This window comes from Zingiber officinale, chromosome 6A, assembly GCF_018446385.1.
Source record: "Zingiber officinale cultivar Zhangliang chromosome 6A, Zo_v1.1, whole genome shotgun sequence".
NCBI classification, from domain to species: domain Eukaryota; kingdom Viridiplantae; phylum Streptophyta; class Magnoliopsida; order Zingiberales; family Zingiberaceae; genus Zingiber; species Zingiber officinale.
The window spans coordinates 97,428,493-97,446,929 of NC_055997.1; the positions used below are offsets into that span (position 1 = coordinate 97,428,493).

The 18,437-nt window shown below is 37.6% G+C and overlaps 1 protein-coding gene across 1 annotated transcript; it reads left to right on the forward strand.

Moving 5' to 3' along the window:
* Window positions 1–1,056: 1,056 nt before the first annotated feature.
* Window positions 1,057–10,332, forward strand: LOC121997065 (probable LRR receptor-like serine/threonine-protein kinase At1g56140). Its single transcript, XM_042551284.1, has 25 exons — window positions 1,057–1,262; window positions 1,504–1,684; window positions 2,383–2,454; window positions 2,836–2,907; window positions 2,998–3,069; window positions 3,261–3,332; window positions 3,424–3,495; window positions 3,567–3,638; window positions 4,629–4,700; window positions 4,923–4,994; window positions 5,078–5,149; window positions 5,285–5,356; window positions 5,463–5,528; window positions 5,642–5,707; window positions 5,922–5,963; window positions 6,071–6,135; window positions 6,246–6,625; window positions 7,016–7,217; window positions 7,290–7,463; window positions 7,542–7,660; window positions 7,926–8,136; window positions 8,239–8,470; window positions 8,547–8,694; window positions 8,848–9,274; window positions 9,765–10,332. Exons 1-24 carry the CDS (start codon window positions 1,097–1,099, stop codon window positions 9,235–9,237), a joined length of 3,162 nt encoding a protein of 1,053 aa, XP_042407218.1. The 5' UTR covers window positions 1,057–1,096; the 3' UTR covers window positions 9,238–9,274; window positions 9,765–10,332.
* Window positions 10,333–18,437: the final 8,105 nt, after the last annotated feature.

Here is an 18,437-nt window from a genome sequence, read left to right on the forward strand (position 1 = left end):
TTGATTAAAATTTTATTTATATATATTTTCATTATTTTTTTTATTATTACATGTCCTTGGGATTATAGTGTTACGGCAGGATATCTAAATTGTCACACAATCAAACATGCCAAACCCATAAATACTAACTGGATTATTATTGTTTTTTTCATTTGAAAAAAAATATTCATAAGTTATACATGTATTTACTATTAGTTGTTAGTATTTTTTAATTATATATATATATATATATATATATATATATAAAATTTTTATTTTGATATGTTTTTTATAAATAAAGAAAAGATTACCATCATATAATAAAAAAATATTTAACAGAAAAATAAAACTGATAAAAAAAAATAGTTAACAGAAAAAATAAGACTAATAAAAAAACAAAACTAAATCAATAAAAGGGCATAAACATAAATAAAACTAAAATTCACGATGGGATCCGAGAAAGGGGTGGCCAAGATCTCCTGGACCACTTTTTATGATCAGGATATATCATTCATATTTGCGGTCAAATCGTGATTGCGATCCAGTCGTAATTGGTTGTAATCCTTTTCTGGGTTCATCGTCCCCATCATATTATAGTTTGGTTCGGAGTGGGCGGTCGAAAGCCGTCTGGAGGAGATCTTCGCTCGACGCCCAGTAACCTGACCACTTATCCACCACCGGTGTCCTTCGGGTGGCCTTCGGGTGGCCTCTGGCCACTAGTTCCGAATCAAACTATATTCTGATAGGGACGGTGAACCCAGAAAGATATCATAATCAATTACGGCTGGATTGCGATCACGATCCGACTGGTTCATCTCCTCCTGAATCACCAAAAACAAAAAAAACAAACAAAAAAAAACAAAAACAAAAACAAAAAAAACATGATCCAAAAGATATGCTCTCGTACCAGGAGGGGTGCAAAAAGCACCTCTCATCGAGGAATTTTATTTAATGGAAGGTTGACTAAAAATAGGATGGATGGATTTTGATTTATCTTAATTGCAAACATCTTAATCAGTTTAAATCGAATATATGCTGCAATTAAAAATTAAAAAAATAACTTCAGTCTCGGTTTCCGAATCCGCCACCCTCACAAACACACTTCGGATGTGGAAGAATGGATTGGAGACGCAGTTACAAACACACTTCAGATGTGAAGGAATGGATCGGAGACGCAGTTGCGAAAGATTCTGGTTTAATCCTCTTTGCCCTTTTCCTTCACTGGATTCGAGTAGATCCGTTCGTTTCTGGAATGGATTTTGTTCGAGCTTCTTCTCAACGGTGTAATCTCTCTATAACTCTATTTCTTAAAAATCTTTACATTATCCTTCACTCGATATTGCATATTCATGTCCTGTGCTATGGTAAAAACAATCATAATTCTTTACAGTTCAGTAAAAGAGTTGTATATTTTAACGGCTCGGAGAACCGTTGACCTAATAAAGAGCTATTGCCTTATATGGTAACAAGATGAAAATAACTCAATTTACCATGGCTAACTTGAGTTTATTGAACTACTTGTAGTTGTGGCGTTGAACGAGATTCTTGGGAGATGGGGTCTGAAGGCATCGTCAAAATGGAATTTTAGTGGTGAACCGTGCAGTGGTGCTGCAGTGGATGAAACTAGCATAGATAATGCCGACTTCAACCCAGGAATCAAATGCGACTGTGGTTACAACAACAACACCTGCCATATCACTAAGCTGTATGATAAAATAATGTGAATTTAGAGCTATTTCTTACTTTAGAGTTTCTATTACTCTTCTTTATAGCAAATCGTTGGCAATTTTATGTCATATCTCGTCACAAATGCTGATTTTCCTATCCAAAGAATGGGAAAAGAAATCACATACGACAATCATGATTGGGTTATTAAATTATTGCTACTCCTATACCTTTTTAGAGGAATTAATCACCAGATTGTGTCAGTAATTATGGTTCTTATGGTAAATCTATTTCCTGTTTGAAATATGATTAACATAGTAATGCTTCAGTTTTTGTTGAAGCACTGGAAAATCAATGTGACTGATGACGTTTCTGAGCATTCAACTTGTATGTCTTGATTACTAGTTTTGCTTAATTTTATCTTAAGCATATTTCATTCATATAGAAATAATAAGCATTATACTTTTTATGTTTGGATCAGCTCTATATGTACCATCATTTGTTGCAATAGATTTCTTTTTAGCATCACTTTTTGGCATGAGTGGCCCACTAATGATGTAGTATAGTTTTAAACCACAATTTTTGGCATTACCAAGCTTAGTCACATTTTCTCCTCTATAACATGAGCAAATAGTGTTTGAACCAGTACTAAACCTCATACATGTGTTCCCTTTTTTTGTTTTAGATTTTTTTCCTTTTCCTGTAAATATGTGTAAATTTTATTCATGTCACTTTCAGAAAGGTATTTTCCTTGGATGTGACCGGAACTATTCCGCTAGAGCTGCAGAATCTACCCTACCTCACTAATCTGTAAGATAGTTATGTGCTTGATTGTGTAATTTAATTTTCCACTTGTTCTTGAAGATAAATGGTTTCCAACTCTCTACATATTATATATTGTCATGCTATGCCTAAGGTTGATTCATTGAATAGTGTCTTCAATTGGTTCACACAATCTAAAGTAACATGAAAATGAGAACTTAACTACACAATATACCTCAATCGAGAAACCAAAACCAACCATGATTACTTAGCATGATCAACTTGATAACCAAGCTAGAACTGAAGGTAACACAAGGAAAATGAGTACAAATGTGGAAAGCATATGATGAGAAGCATGAATAATTATCCACAGTCTATCATTGCAATAATACGGAAATTGCTTGATTATGGCAAATATATCTATTGCAGAAATTTATGGAAGAACTGCCTCACTGGTCCTCTGCCTGCCTTTTTTGGGAATTTTTCTGGGATGGAATACTTGTAAGACTTTTTCACTTAATAAATGGTCTAATTTTATTTTTCATTATCACTGTCAAGTGTCATCTAATCAGTTCACATGACCATCATCAGAAGTGTAGGGGTTAATGCTTTGTCAGGGCCAATACCCAAGGAACTTGGGAACCTTCAGAAGTTGATCTCTCTGTAAATATATTTTTTAACTTTTCTCTGAGAGATTGTTTTCTTCATTTTTTTTTTCATTTCTGGCATAAAGTTTCTGAAATAAATGATCACATCCTAAAGGACATGATTAGTAATATAATGATCATTAAATTTGCACCTTCTATCAACTTCTATCAAGTTTCTAAAGGAAAAGGAAAAAAATACTTTTGCAGGGGTTTGGGAAACAATAACTTCACTGGTTCTATTCCCGTGGAATTTGGGAATTTGACTAACCTAAAACAATTGTCAGTTTTTCTTGCCTCTTGAATTCCCAATCTCAATTACCTTACTGCATAATTGATACATGCTGAACTACTTTGTTCTACCGATGGATAGGTATGTGGATAGTGCTGGACTTAGCGGTGAGCTACCTCCAACTCTGTCTGATCTTAAAATCTTGACGACATTGTAAGTTCAACTAAAGTCTTAATTGGCTATATTATAGTTTAGTCCAACATGGAATCTCATTCTTTCTTTAGGCAGGCTTCAGACAATAGTTTCACAGGAAGAATACCTGATTACATAGGGGGATGGAGCAACCTAACCATCTTGTAAGATTCAGTACTTTCATTCTTGAATCTCAAGCCATGAGTTCCAACTATTTAGAAAAATATACATGCATCAAATCTTGCTATTCAACTTCTATTTAAGTCTATATTCTTTTTTTTTTTCATGATAAGTATTAGTTTCAGAATGGACTTTATAACTAAAACATATTTCTTCAGATGATGCCAGCTTTTTGTCATAATTTAGATTTTAAAGTTGTCAAAATGAATATCAAGATTGGGATCAAATAGTAAAGAATCTTAAGTATTATGTTATATTGGATTGATTAGATCATCGGAAGCTGTATGAAATTTTTTGAAAATATAAGAAAATTGTTTTCTATACATGATAACTAAAGATATTTGAAAACTTATGAAGGATGCATATCATATTTCATTAAATACCATATTATTAGCAATACACGATATAAGTAATAAATAAAATAAAATTTTAATAAAATTCTACATTAACATACAATATATTATTATAACAACAATCATAATGATATTTGATTATCAATACACATGTTATGTTTATTAGATTATTAATGAGTAATTAAATCATATTTAATAATGTTAATTTAATTTAAAAAGATCAAAATAAATAATAAAAGCATATCCATTAATGTATATATAAATACTAATTAATATTAGATTATTAATATATTATTTATAAAAAGAAGATGGAAGGTTGCATTAGATCGTGATAACCTATGAGAATTGTCAACCCAAACGTTAATCTTAACCATCAGATAAATGACAGGATAAGGTTCATGTCTTTAATCCAATTATTGAGATTCCTAACTTGTTTTGGTTAGTTTAGCCTTGAGAAGAGGATTCAGCAACAACTGACAACTGAAAGATGCTAATTAAAATATTTTCATCATGTAACATGTACATCTCTACTCTATCTTCATTGTCCTTAAAACTGCAATTTGATATGTGATCATTTTTCATAGACAATTCAAATACTAGTTTTACTAATTTTCTTCATAGGCGCCTCCAAGGTAACTCCTTTGAAGGTCCAATTCCTGCAAGATTTTCTAACCTCACTCAAATGACTGAACTGTAAGTTGTTTTTATATAATGAATTACATGAGATTCTTTTCTTGGTGCAAACTAAATTCAGTTCCTTAAGTGCTATGAATGTGTAAGATTTCTCCAATCTATGTTTTTATGGCAAGCCCTCATTGCCTATAATGTTTCAGATTCACACAAAGCATCATATTTCTAAGATCTAGAACTATAAATTCTTAATTGATTAAGAAAATATTGAACTTTCTTATGCAGAAGAATAGGAGAGATAATAAATGGAAGCTCTTCTTTGGTGTTTATTAGTAACTTGACATCTTTGAGCACTTTGTAAGATGATAACCTGGTTAAATTTTGTTTTCTTGTTTAGCTTAGACTTCATGTCCCATATAATGTCATAATTATTTTTGTAGAGTGTTAAGGAATTGCAAGATTTCTGATACTATTCCACAAGACTTCTCACGATACACAAGTTTAAAGGAACTGTAAGCTTCTTATGTCTTGTATACGAGTTGTCAATTTGTGTAATGTTCACTGATGTTCTATTAATTGATCTCGTCATTTTATTTAATGTCCATCTGGCCAATGATTTCACCATTCATAACTATTTGCTTCTGCAGAGACTTGAGTTTCAACAATATAACAGGCCAAGTTCCTCAGTCCCTCTTCAATTTAAGTTCACTTCGTTACTTGTGAGAAATGCTCTATTAGTCCTTCACATTTAATTTAGCATATTCTTTTGGTCTGGATTGATTACTTTTTGAATTTAAAATTTTTACTCATATACTCTTTAATCAGATTCCTTGGCAACAACAGCCTATCTGGAAACCTACCAGCGCAAAAGAGTTATTCACTAATGAGCATGTATGTTTCTTGTTGCTTATGGCTTCAAACCTTGGTTTAAATTTCCATCTATTTTATTTCCTTATATGTATTCATCTGATTCTTATTATATAGACTTCCGTGTTTCTTTGCAGTGACCTGTCGTACAATTATTTATCAGGAAGCTTTCCCTCTTGGGTCAACCAACAGAATCTACAAGTGTATGTGGAACGCAGGAATCTTCTTTGACCCTATAAAAATCAGTTAATCCTAGCATTGTTTCTGAAAATATTATCAATTTGAGCATTTGCTAACTCATTGTCTTCGAGTACTCTTGAGCTTTAGTCAGACTAAAAGGTTTTCTTCATAACAGTTTAGTTAGCTTCTTTGTGTTTCTTCATCCCCTTTCTCTTAATCTTGGGATAATTTATCCAGGAACTTGGTGGCAAACAACTTTGCTCTTGATGCTTCCAACAGGTACTTTTTTAATACAAAAAAAAATTGTCCCAAGTGTTGTGGTTTTTTTTTGGTATAATGTATTTTTGTTTTAAAATCATTTTTCTTATGTTTGGTGAACTAAGCAGCAAATTACCTTCGGGGTTAAAATGTCTTCAGCATGATATCCCATGCTATCGTGGTTCTCCAAACTGTGAGAAACTACAACTTTGTTCACTGATAATTATATGTGTTAATTCCTTTTGATAGAAACTTATTCAAAACATTCTTATTGATTCTGCATTATCTTTAAAATAATTTCAGATTATTCCTTTGGTATATTATGTGGAGGTAATAGTCCTATTACAGCTTCAGATGGCACTATGTATGAGATAGACAATGCAAGTCTCTCAAGTGCATCATACTATGTGACCGACCCCGTTAAATGGGGTATCAGCAGTGTTGGAAGTTTTGCAGATGCTGCTAATGCTAATTATATAATTAACCTCGGATCTGAATTCGATAATACTCTAGACCCAGGTCTATTTCACAATGCAAGAATGTCTGCATCTTCACTGAGATATTATGGTTTCGGTCTTCAGAATGGAAATTACTCCATAAAGCTTCAATTCTCTGAGTTTATCATCCTAGGACCAACTACTTGGCAAAGTTTGGGTAGAAGGGTTTTCGATATCTATATTCAGGTATGACTTTTGAAACTGAATATGCAGCCATCTACTTTATTCAAATGATTTTCATTACAAATTAAAAAAGATAAAGTACCAAAGTGGAGAACAAATAACGCATCACATGCCTGCATCAAAACTACTCTGATGTCACAACAATTTTTGACTGAACTTGAACAATGTGTATGATTTTCTAATTTAACTATAATTTTTTAGATATTTTTACATTATTTTTCCCAGAAGACTTTAAAAAAGTTAAATAATAGCTTGTAGTAGTAAGAAAAATTTCTATTATTTCCACAACAACCATGCTTTAAATGAGAAGATCATACAATCATTGAACTGTTGCAATTTACCTGAAGTTTCTAATTCTATATGTTCCTTTCCTGTATATCTTTACTGTTATAGGGTGAACGTAGAGAAAAGGACTTTGATATAAGGAAGGAGGCTGGTGGGAGATCCTTTAGAGCTGTTGTTAAGGAATACATTTCTCCAGTAACAAACAATTTTCTTGAAATTCATTTCTTTTGGGCTGGAAAGGGTACTTGCTGCGTACCCTATAGAGGATATTATGGCCCTTCCATCTCTGCTATCAGTGTATACCCCCATGGTAGTCATGCAAAGCAGAATTTCACTTTCTTATTTGATTATGGCTAACTCCTAATATTTAGAATGTCTGCAGATTTTACACCTAATGTTTCAAACAAACCACCGACAACAAGTCCTGAAAATGGTCATAAGCATAAGGGTTTAATTGCTGGTGTTTCGGCTGGTGTTTCTGTTGTAGTGTTCTTAGCTATATGTGCAACCTTTATGTTAATTCAAAGACAGAAAAGGATAAATGAGCAATCTAAAGGTACTTGCCAGCATATTAATCACTCGTATAGCCATATCTTAATTAATATTTTAGATCTTTTTGCAAAATGTTCTGCAGTATTAAAAGGACTAGATGTGAAACCCTACACCTTTAGTTATACTGAACTGAGGGCTGCAACCGAAGACTTCAATCCTGCCAACATATTGGGAGAAGGAGGTTTCGGCCCGGTGTTTAAGGTAATATATTTTGTTCAATGTATAACAAGTTTGCTTCTCTGCATCATTTGCATTGACACAATTACATAATTTGGATGGTTAACAATTTTTTTTAAGAGCGTTGTGCATTTAAGTTATTCCCTAAATGAAAGATGGAATTCATATTAGTCAATAATTTAATGGTGAAGTAAAAATTGTTGTTTTCTGTATTTTTACACAAAGTTACCAATCCTTTATGCATACAATAATAAGTTGGACCTATTGAAGCAAATTGGCTAACATGTAGGGCGTACTGAGCAATGGAAGAAAAATAGCGGTTAAGAAACTCTCAACAACGTCTAACCAAGGAAAGGGCCAGTTCTTGACAGAGATTGCAACTATATCTGCTGTGCAACATCGAAACCTTGTAAAATTGCACGGTTGTTGTGTCGATGAAGAAAACCGGATTTTGGTGTACGAGTACCTAGAAAACCGTAGCCTTGATCAAGTAATTTTTGGTATGTTGTTTTAGATGCTTAATAAATCATGGAAGGACACGTACCATGTATGAGTTTGAGTCCAAACTGTGGAGTAAATGATTTTGCTGTTTCTGAGTGCAGTGAAGAAAGATTTTCATCTTCATTGGTCAAAGCGTTTCAATATATTATTGGGTGTAGCAAAAGGTTTAGCTTATCTCCACGAGGAATCAAGTGTTTGTATTGTGCATAGAGATGTCAAAGCTAGTAATATTCTACTCGATGCTGATCTTAACCCAAAAATCTCAGACTTCGGTCTAGCTAAGCTCTATGATGACAAGATTTCTCACATTAGCACAAAGGTTGCTGGTACAATGTAAGTGCTACTTCACCTGGTATTGATTTTACGCTATGAACTAATATTTGATAATTACTGATTTGATTATGTTAAGTGGCTATCTGGCACCGGAGTATGCGTTGAGAGGGCATCTTACAGAGAAAGCTGATGTCTTTGCTTTCGGAGTGCTAGCATTGGAGGTTGTTAGCGGAAGGCCCAACTCTGATCGGCTTGATCACGAGACAGTTTACCTTCTTGAATGGGTACATATACACATGCTAATTATGATGATAAAGTAGTATAACTAAATCCCAACATTTTAGATCTGATTAATTGTATTAAATTGTTCCTTGAAATGAATTAAGGCTCTAGCCTTTTTTATGAGAATCTCAGCTGAGACTAAATTCCTGTCTCAGGTCTGGAATCTACTCGAGAACAATCAAAAAATAGAGGTGGTGGATCGAAGCCTAACATCATTTGACGAGGAAGAGATCAACCGGGTCATTGGAGTAGCTCTACTTTGTACCCAAGCATCACCAGTGCATCGACCCCCGATGTCAAGGGTTGTGGCAATGCTTGTAGGGGATCTAGAAATCATGGATGTGACCGAGAGACCTTCTTATTTGCTTTTGTGGCAGTGTAGGGATGTGAGCAACAGCTTTATAACTGCCGAGAATTCTGATGTTTCATACAGAAGACATGTAAAAGAGCGACCTAGCTTTCCATTTTGGAGCACTGACAATGTGAAAACCAGAATTTTGTCTGTTGGATCGATTGGAGACAGTAGCATCGATGAGGGAAGGTGAACTTGATCACTATGGCTCAAACTTCTGTTAATGCAAGGTTCGACTCTGTTATACTGAATCCATGATCGTATCAACGGAGTATGGTCTGCTAAAATATTTGGAAATTGAATTTCTAATTTGTTTGATTTGCTCATGTTTGTAGAGTGAATTACATGTTTGAGATCATTACCACCAATTCCAACATATACATGTAGAGATTAAATTAGTTAGAAAATCTCTTTGAAAATTGATATAAATATTGTATTGCATTAAAGTTTTCAATTTTTTTTCTAAATATTTTATGAAATTTGGGAACTTTGAAAGCAAGGAGTACGACAAAGCTTGTTATGGTCAACCTTCATTTACCATATTTTTTCATGGTTTAATAATTTCAAGCCTACTTGTACACTTCCTCCCGCACTACTGATTGATCATAATTTGACGAGACAACTACCGATGAGTACCATTATTTCTTTAATCAATAATTCACAAAGAATTTTAGTTCCAAAAGAGTGGCTTTGACTTTAGAAGTGTTCTTCTTCTTTCAGTGCTGGGTGAGTGAAAGTCAACGGTCAACTCCGCTCAATTCTGCTACATAAATCTGGGAATCAATGAGCCTAATTCAATCAGGAAAGAAGAGAGCGAGGAATGCAAATAATGTGGAGGATGGAATGCCAAAAGGCTATGAGAGGTTTTTGGTGCACGCTAAGCTCTTAAAGGAATCATTTTTTATAGTGTTGCTGAAAATGGCCGAGCAAGAGTTTGGGTACGCGCAACAAGACTACAAGAGTTCTTTGCACACCGTGTGACACTGAACAATCAGATCAGTGGTCGATGCCGCAACTAAGAAGGCCAAATCAAAGCGTTCCATTGTCTTTCTTAATGTGTGTCTTATATGTTTTTCAATAGAGTATAGTTGATGGCTTTTTTTTTTTGTTCGCTCAGGTTCCTCCTCTCTAGAAAATCTGGATCATCCTTTCAACTCGCTAGATTCGGTGCCTTGAGATGCAACACCGATTAAAGTTTGGCCTGGCTTGTTGACATGGCTCTTCTAACGCTCAAGTCAGTCACCAAGGAAGGGAACGAAAATGAAGTAAAGAGAATAGGAGTTTGGTGGAGAAGAGATGTCTCCACTTGCAAGAAGAAGAAGACTAACACACCTAGCACTTACCCTTCGTGATACTTATATAGTTGTTAGAAGGGAATTTCCATGTCACATGCTTTCGTGCCCTTCTACTTCTTCCCGTCCGAGTCAGTGGAGGCGAGGCTTCTGATGATCCATTATTGTTCTTCCAATCCTTGTCATGTAAGACGAAGAAGGCCTCAAAGGAACTGCATCTGACATCCATTATTGGTCTCTCCATTCATTGATCACCACGTATTCTGAAGAAGGAATCAAGGGAAGTACCTCTAACATCCATTACTCACTTCTTCATTTGATTGCCACTTATTATGAATAAGGAAATAAGGGAACTGCCTCTGGCATGTATTATTCACTTCTCCATTCGTTGATCGTCACGTGTTAATAACCAAAAGCTTTATCACACTTGATATATGACAAAAGATTTGCTTTACGAAGTGGAGTGATCCTCAATGCTTAGAAGAACTTAATACTATTGCTCTGCAGAATCTTGAGGATGCCACTCTACGAAAGTTAACGTTATTGCTTGACGGGCCTCAATGATGTTACTTTGCAGAACTTAGTATTATTGCTCGGTGGAACCTTGAGGAGGTTAGCTTGCGAAATTGAGTATTATTGCTCGATAGACTTCAATAATGTTACTCTGCAGAACTTAGTATTATTACTCGGCGAAACCTTGAAGATGCTATTTTGTAAAACTTAGTATTATTTCTTAGCGGAACCTTGAGGATGTTATTCGACGGAACTTAGTATTATTACTCAGCGGACCTTAATGATATCACCGGGCAAAATCCTATCACTATTGCTCTACAGAACTTTGGTTGTATTGCTTAGTAATATTTATTCATCTCACAAGGCGTAACCCAACTATATTGTCTGAGAGAACCTTACTATATTACTCGGGGTAAACCCAACTACCATCAAATATCTCTTCTTAAAGTCAGACTAATGAGCGAAGTCGAATAAAATTTGATTACGTGCATGTTCCGAGATAATATTCTTTGGAGAAAAAAATCTGATTACCATAAGATGTTTCTCTTTCAAGTTAGATTGAACAGTGAAGCCAAATAAAGTTTGATTAAGTGTGAGAGGTATATTATCTCCTTGATTAATCATTGTTATTGTTATATCACTCCTGGTGCTTATTCATATTTACTGCTCAGAAGATATTTTGTGGAAGATGTCTTTGTTGACAATATAAAGATTATGACAATTTACCAAATGGCACACTTAGGTTTATGAATTGTCCAAAAGGCGTATGCTACTTTGGTATTTATCAAATGACATACCTTTTCAAGTGCACTTCCCATTCTACTCTCCTGATAAATTGACTTTTTCTATTATTTTAATTTTCTCTACTATTTTCTCTCTTCTCTTTCCTCTTTCCTCTTTCCTGTCTTCTATGCATGCAACTTCTCTTAATAAGGAAGAATTGGTAAAAAATCTTCACGTTGGGTCTGGTATAAAATTATATCAGACCCAAGGTGGGCTTGATATGGAACTATATTAGGTCCAACGTGTTGGGGCAATTTCCCTAGGTCAAGTTTGACCAGTTTGACTAAGCTTGAGTTGAGTCAAGCTTGAATTAGGATTTGAGTTTTGATGTTTGACAATATATGGAGATTGTTAGGGCAATCGCCCGGTTGACAATATATGGAGATTGCTGGAGCAATCGCTCGATTGTGGAGATGGTCAAGGGATTGACCAGGTTGATGAGAAGACAAGTCAAGTGGGTCAGTATTGACCGGAGACTTGACCGGGTAAATCCTAACTGGAGTTTAGGCAATGGAAAAGTCCTAACTGGAGGTTACGCAAGAGAGAAGTCAAGTAGGTCAAGGTTGACAGGAGACTTGACTGGGAAAGTCATAATTGGAGATTAGGCAAAGGTAAGTCCAACAGGAAGGTTGACAATAGTGAAAATCCAAGTAGGTCAGTGTTGACCAAACTTGGTGGTGAAAGTCTTGATAAGTGAGATCAGGCAATTGGAAAGTCCTAATATGGCTAGGCAAAGGGAAAGTCCTGGTGAGGAGCCAGGCAACTGGAAAGTCCAAATGTGATCTTGGCAAAAGGAAAGTCCTAGTGAGGAGCCAGACATTTGGAAAGTCCAAGTGTGATCTTGACAAAAGTTGTAAGTCCAAGCATGTGGTCTTGGCAAGGTAAGTCCTAGTGTGATTTGGCAAGAAAAACTCGATAACTAGGATGAGGCTGAAGGAAGTTCCTGAAGGTAAGGCGTGAAGGATGGGTAGATATTCGAGAGACGCAAGGCTGATGGAGGAGGCTAGAAGGCTAGTTCGAGGTTGATCGAGTGTGGCGTATAATCTGACAACTAGGATAAGGCCGAAGGAAGCTTTTGAAGGCAAGGCGTGAAGGATGGGAGATATCTGAGGGACGCAAGGCTAATGGAGGAGGCTAGAAGGCTAGTTCGAGGTTGGTCGGATGTGGTCAAATGCTAGGCATGGAGACCCAACAAGTCACGGTTGATCGGGAGTTGGGTTGGAGACTTTGGACTTGAGTTTGAGTCAAGTCCAGGCTGTTCAATCGATTGGGCGATCGATTGAACCAGGCTTCAATCGATCGGTCGATCGATTGGAGTGTGCTTGAGTGTGGGATGGCTCCAATCTATCGGTCGATCGATTGGGAGCATTACTCGCGAGCACAGAAGTCATCCCAATCGATCGACCGATCGATTGGGAGCTACCAATCGATTGCTCGATTGATTGGGGAGGAAAAGCTCTCGCGCGGACGCGAGAGCACAAAATGGTTCTGAATCGATCGATCGATCGATTCATATGATCCCAATCGATCGGTCGATCGATTGGGAAGTGACCGTTGGGCAGGAAACGAGCGATGGACTGTTGGGATCGAGCGGTGCTGACGTGGCAATCAATTGGGGATGGATTGGATCGATTGAGAGCACTGTTTAAAGGCTTGGCGGAGCGTTTTCTCTGAAGAACTTTGCATTCTTCTTGCTGCGATTCTTCATGCGAGTTTTCAGATCTTCGCTGCCAGTTCTTGAAGACACTTGGAGGTGTTTCTCCAAGGTTCAAGAGGCAACAACGAGCAACAATTAAGCAAGAAGAAGTGTATTTCACTTGTATTTCTGCATTCTCTTCTTGTAGTGGCGTTGTGTTGTTGTGTGAGTTTGTACGAGGCTTCTCCGCCTCCAGCTGCGACCGAGAAGGAGGTTTGCATAGTGAAGATTGTGTCGTGTGTGTGGATCCTTGGATTAGTCACCTCTTCTTGAGGTGGATACCAAGTAAACCCTAGGTGTTAGCGTTGTGAGTATTGTGTTGTGTTTTGTCTTTGTATTCCGCTGCACATTATCAAGACAAAGCAGACGACGCAAGGAGCGCGACGAAATGCTATTCACCACCCCTCTAGCGGGCACAAAGGTCTCAACACAACGTGGGCTTGATATGGAATTATATTAGTCCCATGGGACGTAGAGATTTTTGGTGATTATTCCTTATTATATTTTAACACTTTCAAGAAGCCAAAATAAACAGTAGATGACATATTTGAACTCCTTGCAACCCCAGAAATCCATAGAAACTGTATGAGATCTCTAGATCCATTAGTGGATTTTGACCAAAACCTACTAATGGATCTAGAGAGCTCTGATTGTACACATTTCAGTTTCTGTGAATTTCTGATATTGCAAAGAGTTCAAATCTACTATTCATTATTTATTTTAATTTATTAGAGGTGTTAAAATATAATAAGAAAGAATAGACAAAAATCTCCATGTTGGGCCCTGATATGATACATATGTAACGACCCGCCTTCTACTAACTAAGCTGTAAGGCCGATCATCACATTCATTGCTGTGCTAACTAATCCATGACCATCATTAAATCTAAGTACGGAAGCTGTACCAATTAAAATTTTTGCTAAACTATTATCATTTCTTAGTTCTACATGTGCTAAGGGGTGTAATCTAAGCTATTCATGTCATTATTACCTCCCCTTATGGTCAAGGAACTTAACTAAAGGTTTCTAGCTAATATCAGGCCTCCCAATCGATCCACAGATCGATTGGAATGGTCGAATCGATCCGGAGATCGATTCAGAAGGCTACTGTATCCGGGACGTGGGTTGGATCGATCCAGTGATCGATCCAGCACGCTACTGTGCTCGGGGCAATATTCTGGATCTATCGGCTGATCGATTCAGACTGGCCAATCGATCTAGTGATCGATCCCAAAGCCTTCTGTTCGTGACAGAACTTGTTGGATCGATCAGCTGATCGATCCAGAAGCCTACTGTTCGCGAGTCCAATTGCCCAGTCGATCCTTCGATCGATTGGAAACTCTCGAATCGATTCGAGTTTCTGATTTCGTGCCAAAGGCCTGATTTCAGCACTTGTTCGTGCCAAAGTTACTTATAACTATTCTAAACCAAATACAAAACATTCTAACATCATAAAATAGGGTTCTAACATGATAGAATGCATGATTAACTAGTTCATAACATTTAGCTTACTAAGGTGCAAAATAACCAAAACGCTAAAAAGTTCTAATGCTTAAACAAGTTTGCTGAAATTCCCTAAGATCTTTATTCCAAGTTCCATCGACACACATCTTCGTAGCATTGCCCTCCAGCCTCCGCTAGTCCATCCTTCTTTTACCTTTATCTGCAGTATAAGGAAAAAGTATCTGTAAGCTTTCGCTTAGTAAGAAACCATCTACCTCACAAAAACATGCATTCGATGCAATATGCTTTTAAAACATGCTATTTGAAACATGTACTGATTGAACTAAAACATGACAAGCTATCATACAATACATAGCAATCAAAAGCTAGTCATGGCATACTATCATCTAAAGCATGTGTAACATGAACTGAACATAGAGCTATCATACACAATTATAAGAGTGAACTGAACTGAGGCATGAACTGAGCTAAACTAAACTAAGCTAATACTGAATTTAAACTGTATACACAACTGATTCGTGAGAGTTTAAAAACTATACATATAATAGATGAAAATACGTAATCATGTTGCTAATGGACCCGGCAACTGTACATGCTGTGCGCGCATCCCTAACTAGACCCGGGTTTGCAAGTCCCGAATTTAGTAGGGTTACTAGGTTATCTGAACCTAGGGACGACTGTGGGAGCCCAAACCAATGAATATCTAATCAGTGCCATTGAAAAGTAAAATACTGAACATAAGCTAATAAATTCTTGTCTTGCTTTTACTAGGTTGTCTAAACCTAGAACTAGGTTATCTAAACCTAGAAGCGACTGTGGGAGCCCACCCATTGGACATCTAGTCCTGTAAAAGCTAGAGCAAGACTAAATAAGCTATAAAATGCTTCTATTGCATTTATTTAGGCTACTAAAATGCCTAAGCTGCATTTTTCTGTGCTAATAATTTAATCGAACACTTAGTATGCGCTAATTCGCATCCTTTGTGTCGATAGTCTACATATTACTAAACTAATACATGGAATTCACTCGAAAGCTACTTATACTGCAGGTGAGGGGTTTCTTACCTCCTGTTTGTAATTCTTTACAATTCTAATCGCTAGGTTTCACGGAGGAGAGATCTCTTCGACGATCTTCTCGCGTCTATGCGTTCCTCTCGCGGAGGGGAGCGTCCTCGTGCCCTTGATGTTGCCAGGAGGTGCTCCTAGAACCCTTGGAACGGAACCCTAGCCTTGCTTGTGGTTGGCGCCGAGAGAGGGAGGAAAGGGAGAGGTGGCGTCGGTGAGGGTTTGAGGAGAAGATATCTCGATCCAAAAATAAAACCCCACTTAATAATTTCCTATTTATATTAAGTGGTAATTTCGGCCTAACTCTAATTTAAATAAAATTGTTCCCCTTTCTTTTCAGCACGGCCCTGCTGGGTTCAATTGGTTACCATGGTTCACCATAAGTCATAGGACCAAATAGGTCTCGGGTTCAATTCCCGCGTAGGCTATTTTACAGTTCTATTTGTTTTTGCTACTTCCGTTGCTATAAAAATTCTATAAAAATATCCCAAAATTCCAGAAAAATCATAGAGTATTTCTAAAATAGTTTTGAGAATTTTCGGGCGTTACAATCCCCCATACCTTATAAAAAGTTCGTCCTCGAATTTAGAATAACTCTGGGTACTTCTGTCTCATGCTGGCCTCTGTCTCCCAAGTTGCCTCTTCTGCTGTGTGACTGTGCCAAATAACTTTGACTAATGGTACTTCCTTGTTCCGCAATTTCTTAACTGCTCGGTCTATTATCTGAATAGGCCGACTGTCATAGCTGAGGTCTTCGCGGATCTTTACCGACTGGGGCTCAATCACCTGGGTGACATCTGGGGTATGCTTCTTCAGCATAGAGACATGAAATACATTGTGGACAGCTGACATTTCCTGGGGTAGTTCTAGCTCATATGCTACCTTGCCCACTCTTCTGCTGATAAGGTATGGTCCCACATATCTGGGACTTAGTTTGCCCTTCTTCCCAAAACGCATTACTCCCTTCATAGGAGCTACTCTGAGGAACACTGAATCCCCGACTGAAAACTCTAAAGGGTTGCGTCGTGTATCAGCATAACTTTTCTGGCGGCTCTGAGCTGTCTCTATCCTTTGACGGATCTGCTGTATAGCTACTGTGGTATCTGCTACTAGATCCGTCTGAAGTTCTAGTTCTTTCTGTTCACCACTCTCATACCAGCAGATTGGAGATCTACACCTCCGCCCATAGAGAGCCTCGTAAGGTGCCATACCGATAGTGGCCTGATAGTTGTTGTTGTATGCAAATTCTGTTAGACTCAGATATTTGCACCAACTTCCTTTGAAATCTAGGGCACATGCTCGGAGCATATCTTCGAGTACCTGATTTACCCGCTCCGTCTGACCATCTGTCTGAGGATGGAAAGCTGTGCTGAACTTTAACTTCGTGCCCAACGCTGACTGTACACGCTCCCAGAAGTGTGACGTGAATCTACTATCCTTGTCTGAAATTATGGTTCGTGGGACTCCATGTAGTCTAACGATCTCCTTGAGGTACAACTGTGCTAGCTGTTCCTGATAGCTAAGAAGTGGGCTGATTTAGTCAACCTGTCGATTATTACCCAGATGGTATCAAAATCATTCGTGGTTCTGGGTAATCCCACTATGAAATCCATAGAAATATCTTCCCACTTCCATTCTGGAATCTGAATAGGCTGCAAAACTCCTCCTGGTCTCTGATGTTCTGCCTTAACCCTTTGACAGGTTAGGCAGGTGCTGACATATCGAGCGATGTCTCTCTTCATCCCAGGCCACCAAAAACGTTTCTTCAAGTCCTGGTACATTTTGGTGGAGCCAGGATGCATCACGTAAGGAGTCTTGTGAGCCTCGTCTAGGATTTTCTTCTGTAGTTCCTCCTGATCTGGAACACATAGCCTGTCGTCGAAATATAGTATCCTGCTATCTGATATTCTGAACTCTCCACCTTCTGATTCTGCTAAACCTTGCTTGATTTTCTGAATTTCAGGATCCTGCTCCTGAGCTGTCTGGATGTCACAAAGCAAGGTAGACTCTAATGTCATAGTAGAGAGCTGTCCGACTAAGAGTTCGAGACCGAAATCTGTGATCTCTTTCTGTAGGGGTGGTGACATGGCTGCTAGAGGTAATAGGGTAGCACTGGACTTTCTGCTAAGTGCGTCTGCTACCCTATTTACTTTTCCTGGGTGGTAGAGGATGTCTATGTCGTAGTCTTTGACCAGCTCTAGCCATCTGCGCTGTCGCATATTCAGATCATTCTGAGTGAAGAAGTACTTCAGACTCTGATGATCGGTATACACTCTGCACTGAGCTCCATACAAGTAATGTCTCCAAATCTTGAGAGCGAATACCACTGCTGCAAGCTCAAGGTCATGAGTAGGATAGTTCTTCTCATAATCCTTGAGTTGTCTGGAGGCGTAGGCGATTACCTTGCCATTTTACATCAGCACCGCTCCTAGTCCCAACTTAGAGGCATCACTATATATATCAAAGCTATTTGCGTTCTCTGGTAGAGTCAGAATAGGTGCACTGGTCAACCTCCTCTTCAGCTCGCTAAAACTGTTCTCACAGTCCTCTGTCCACTGAAACTTTCTGTTCTTCCTGGTGAG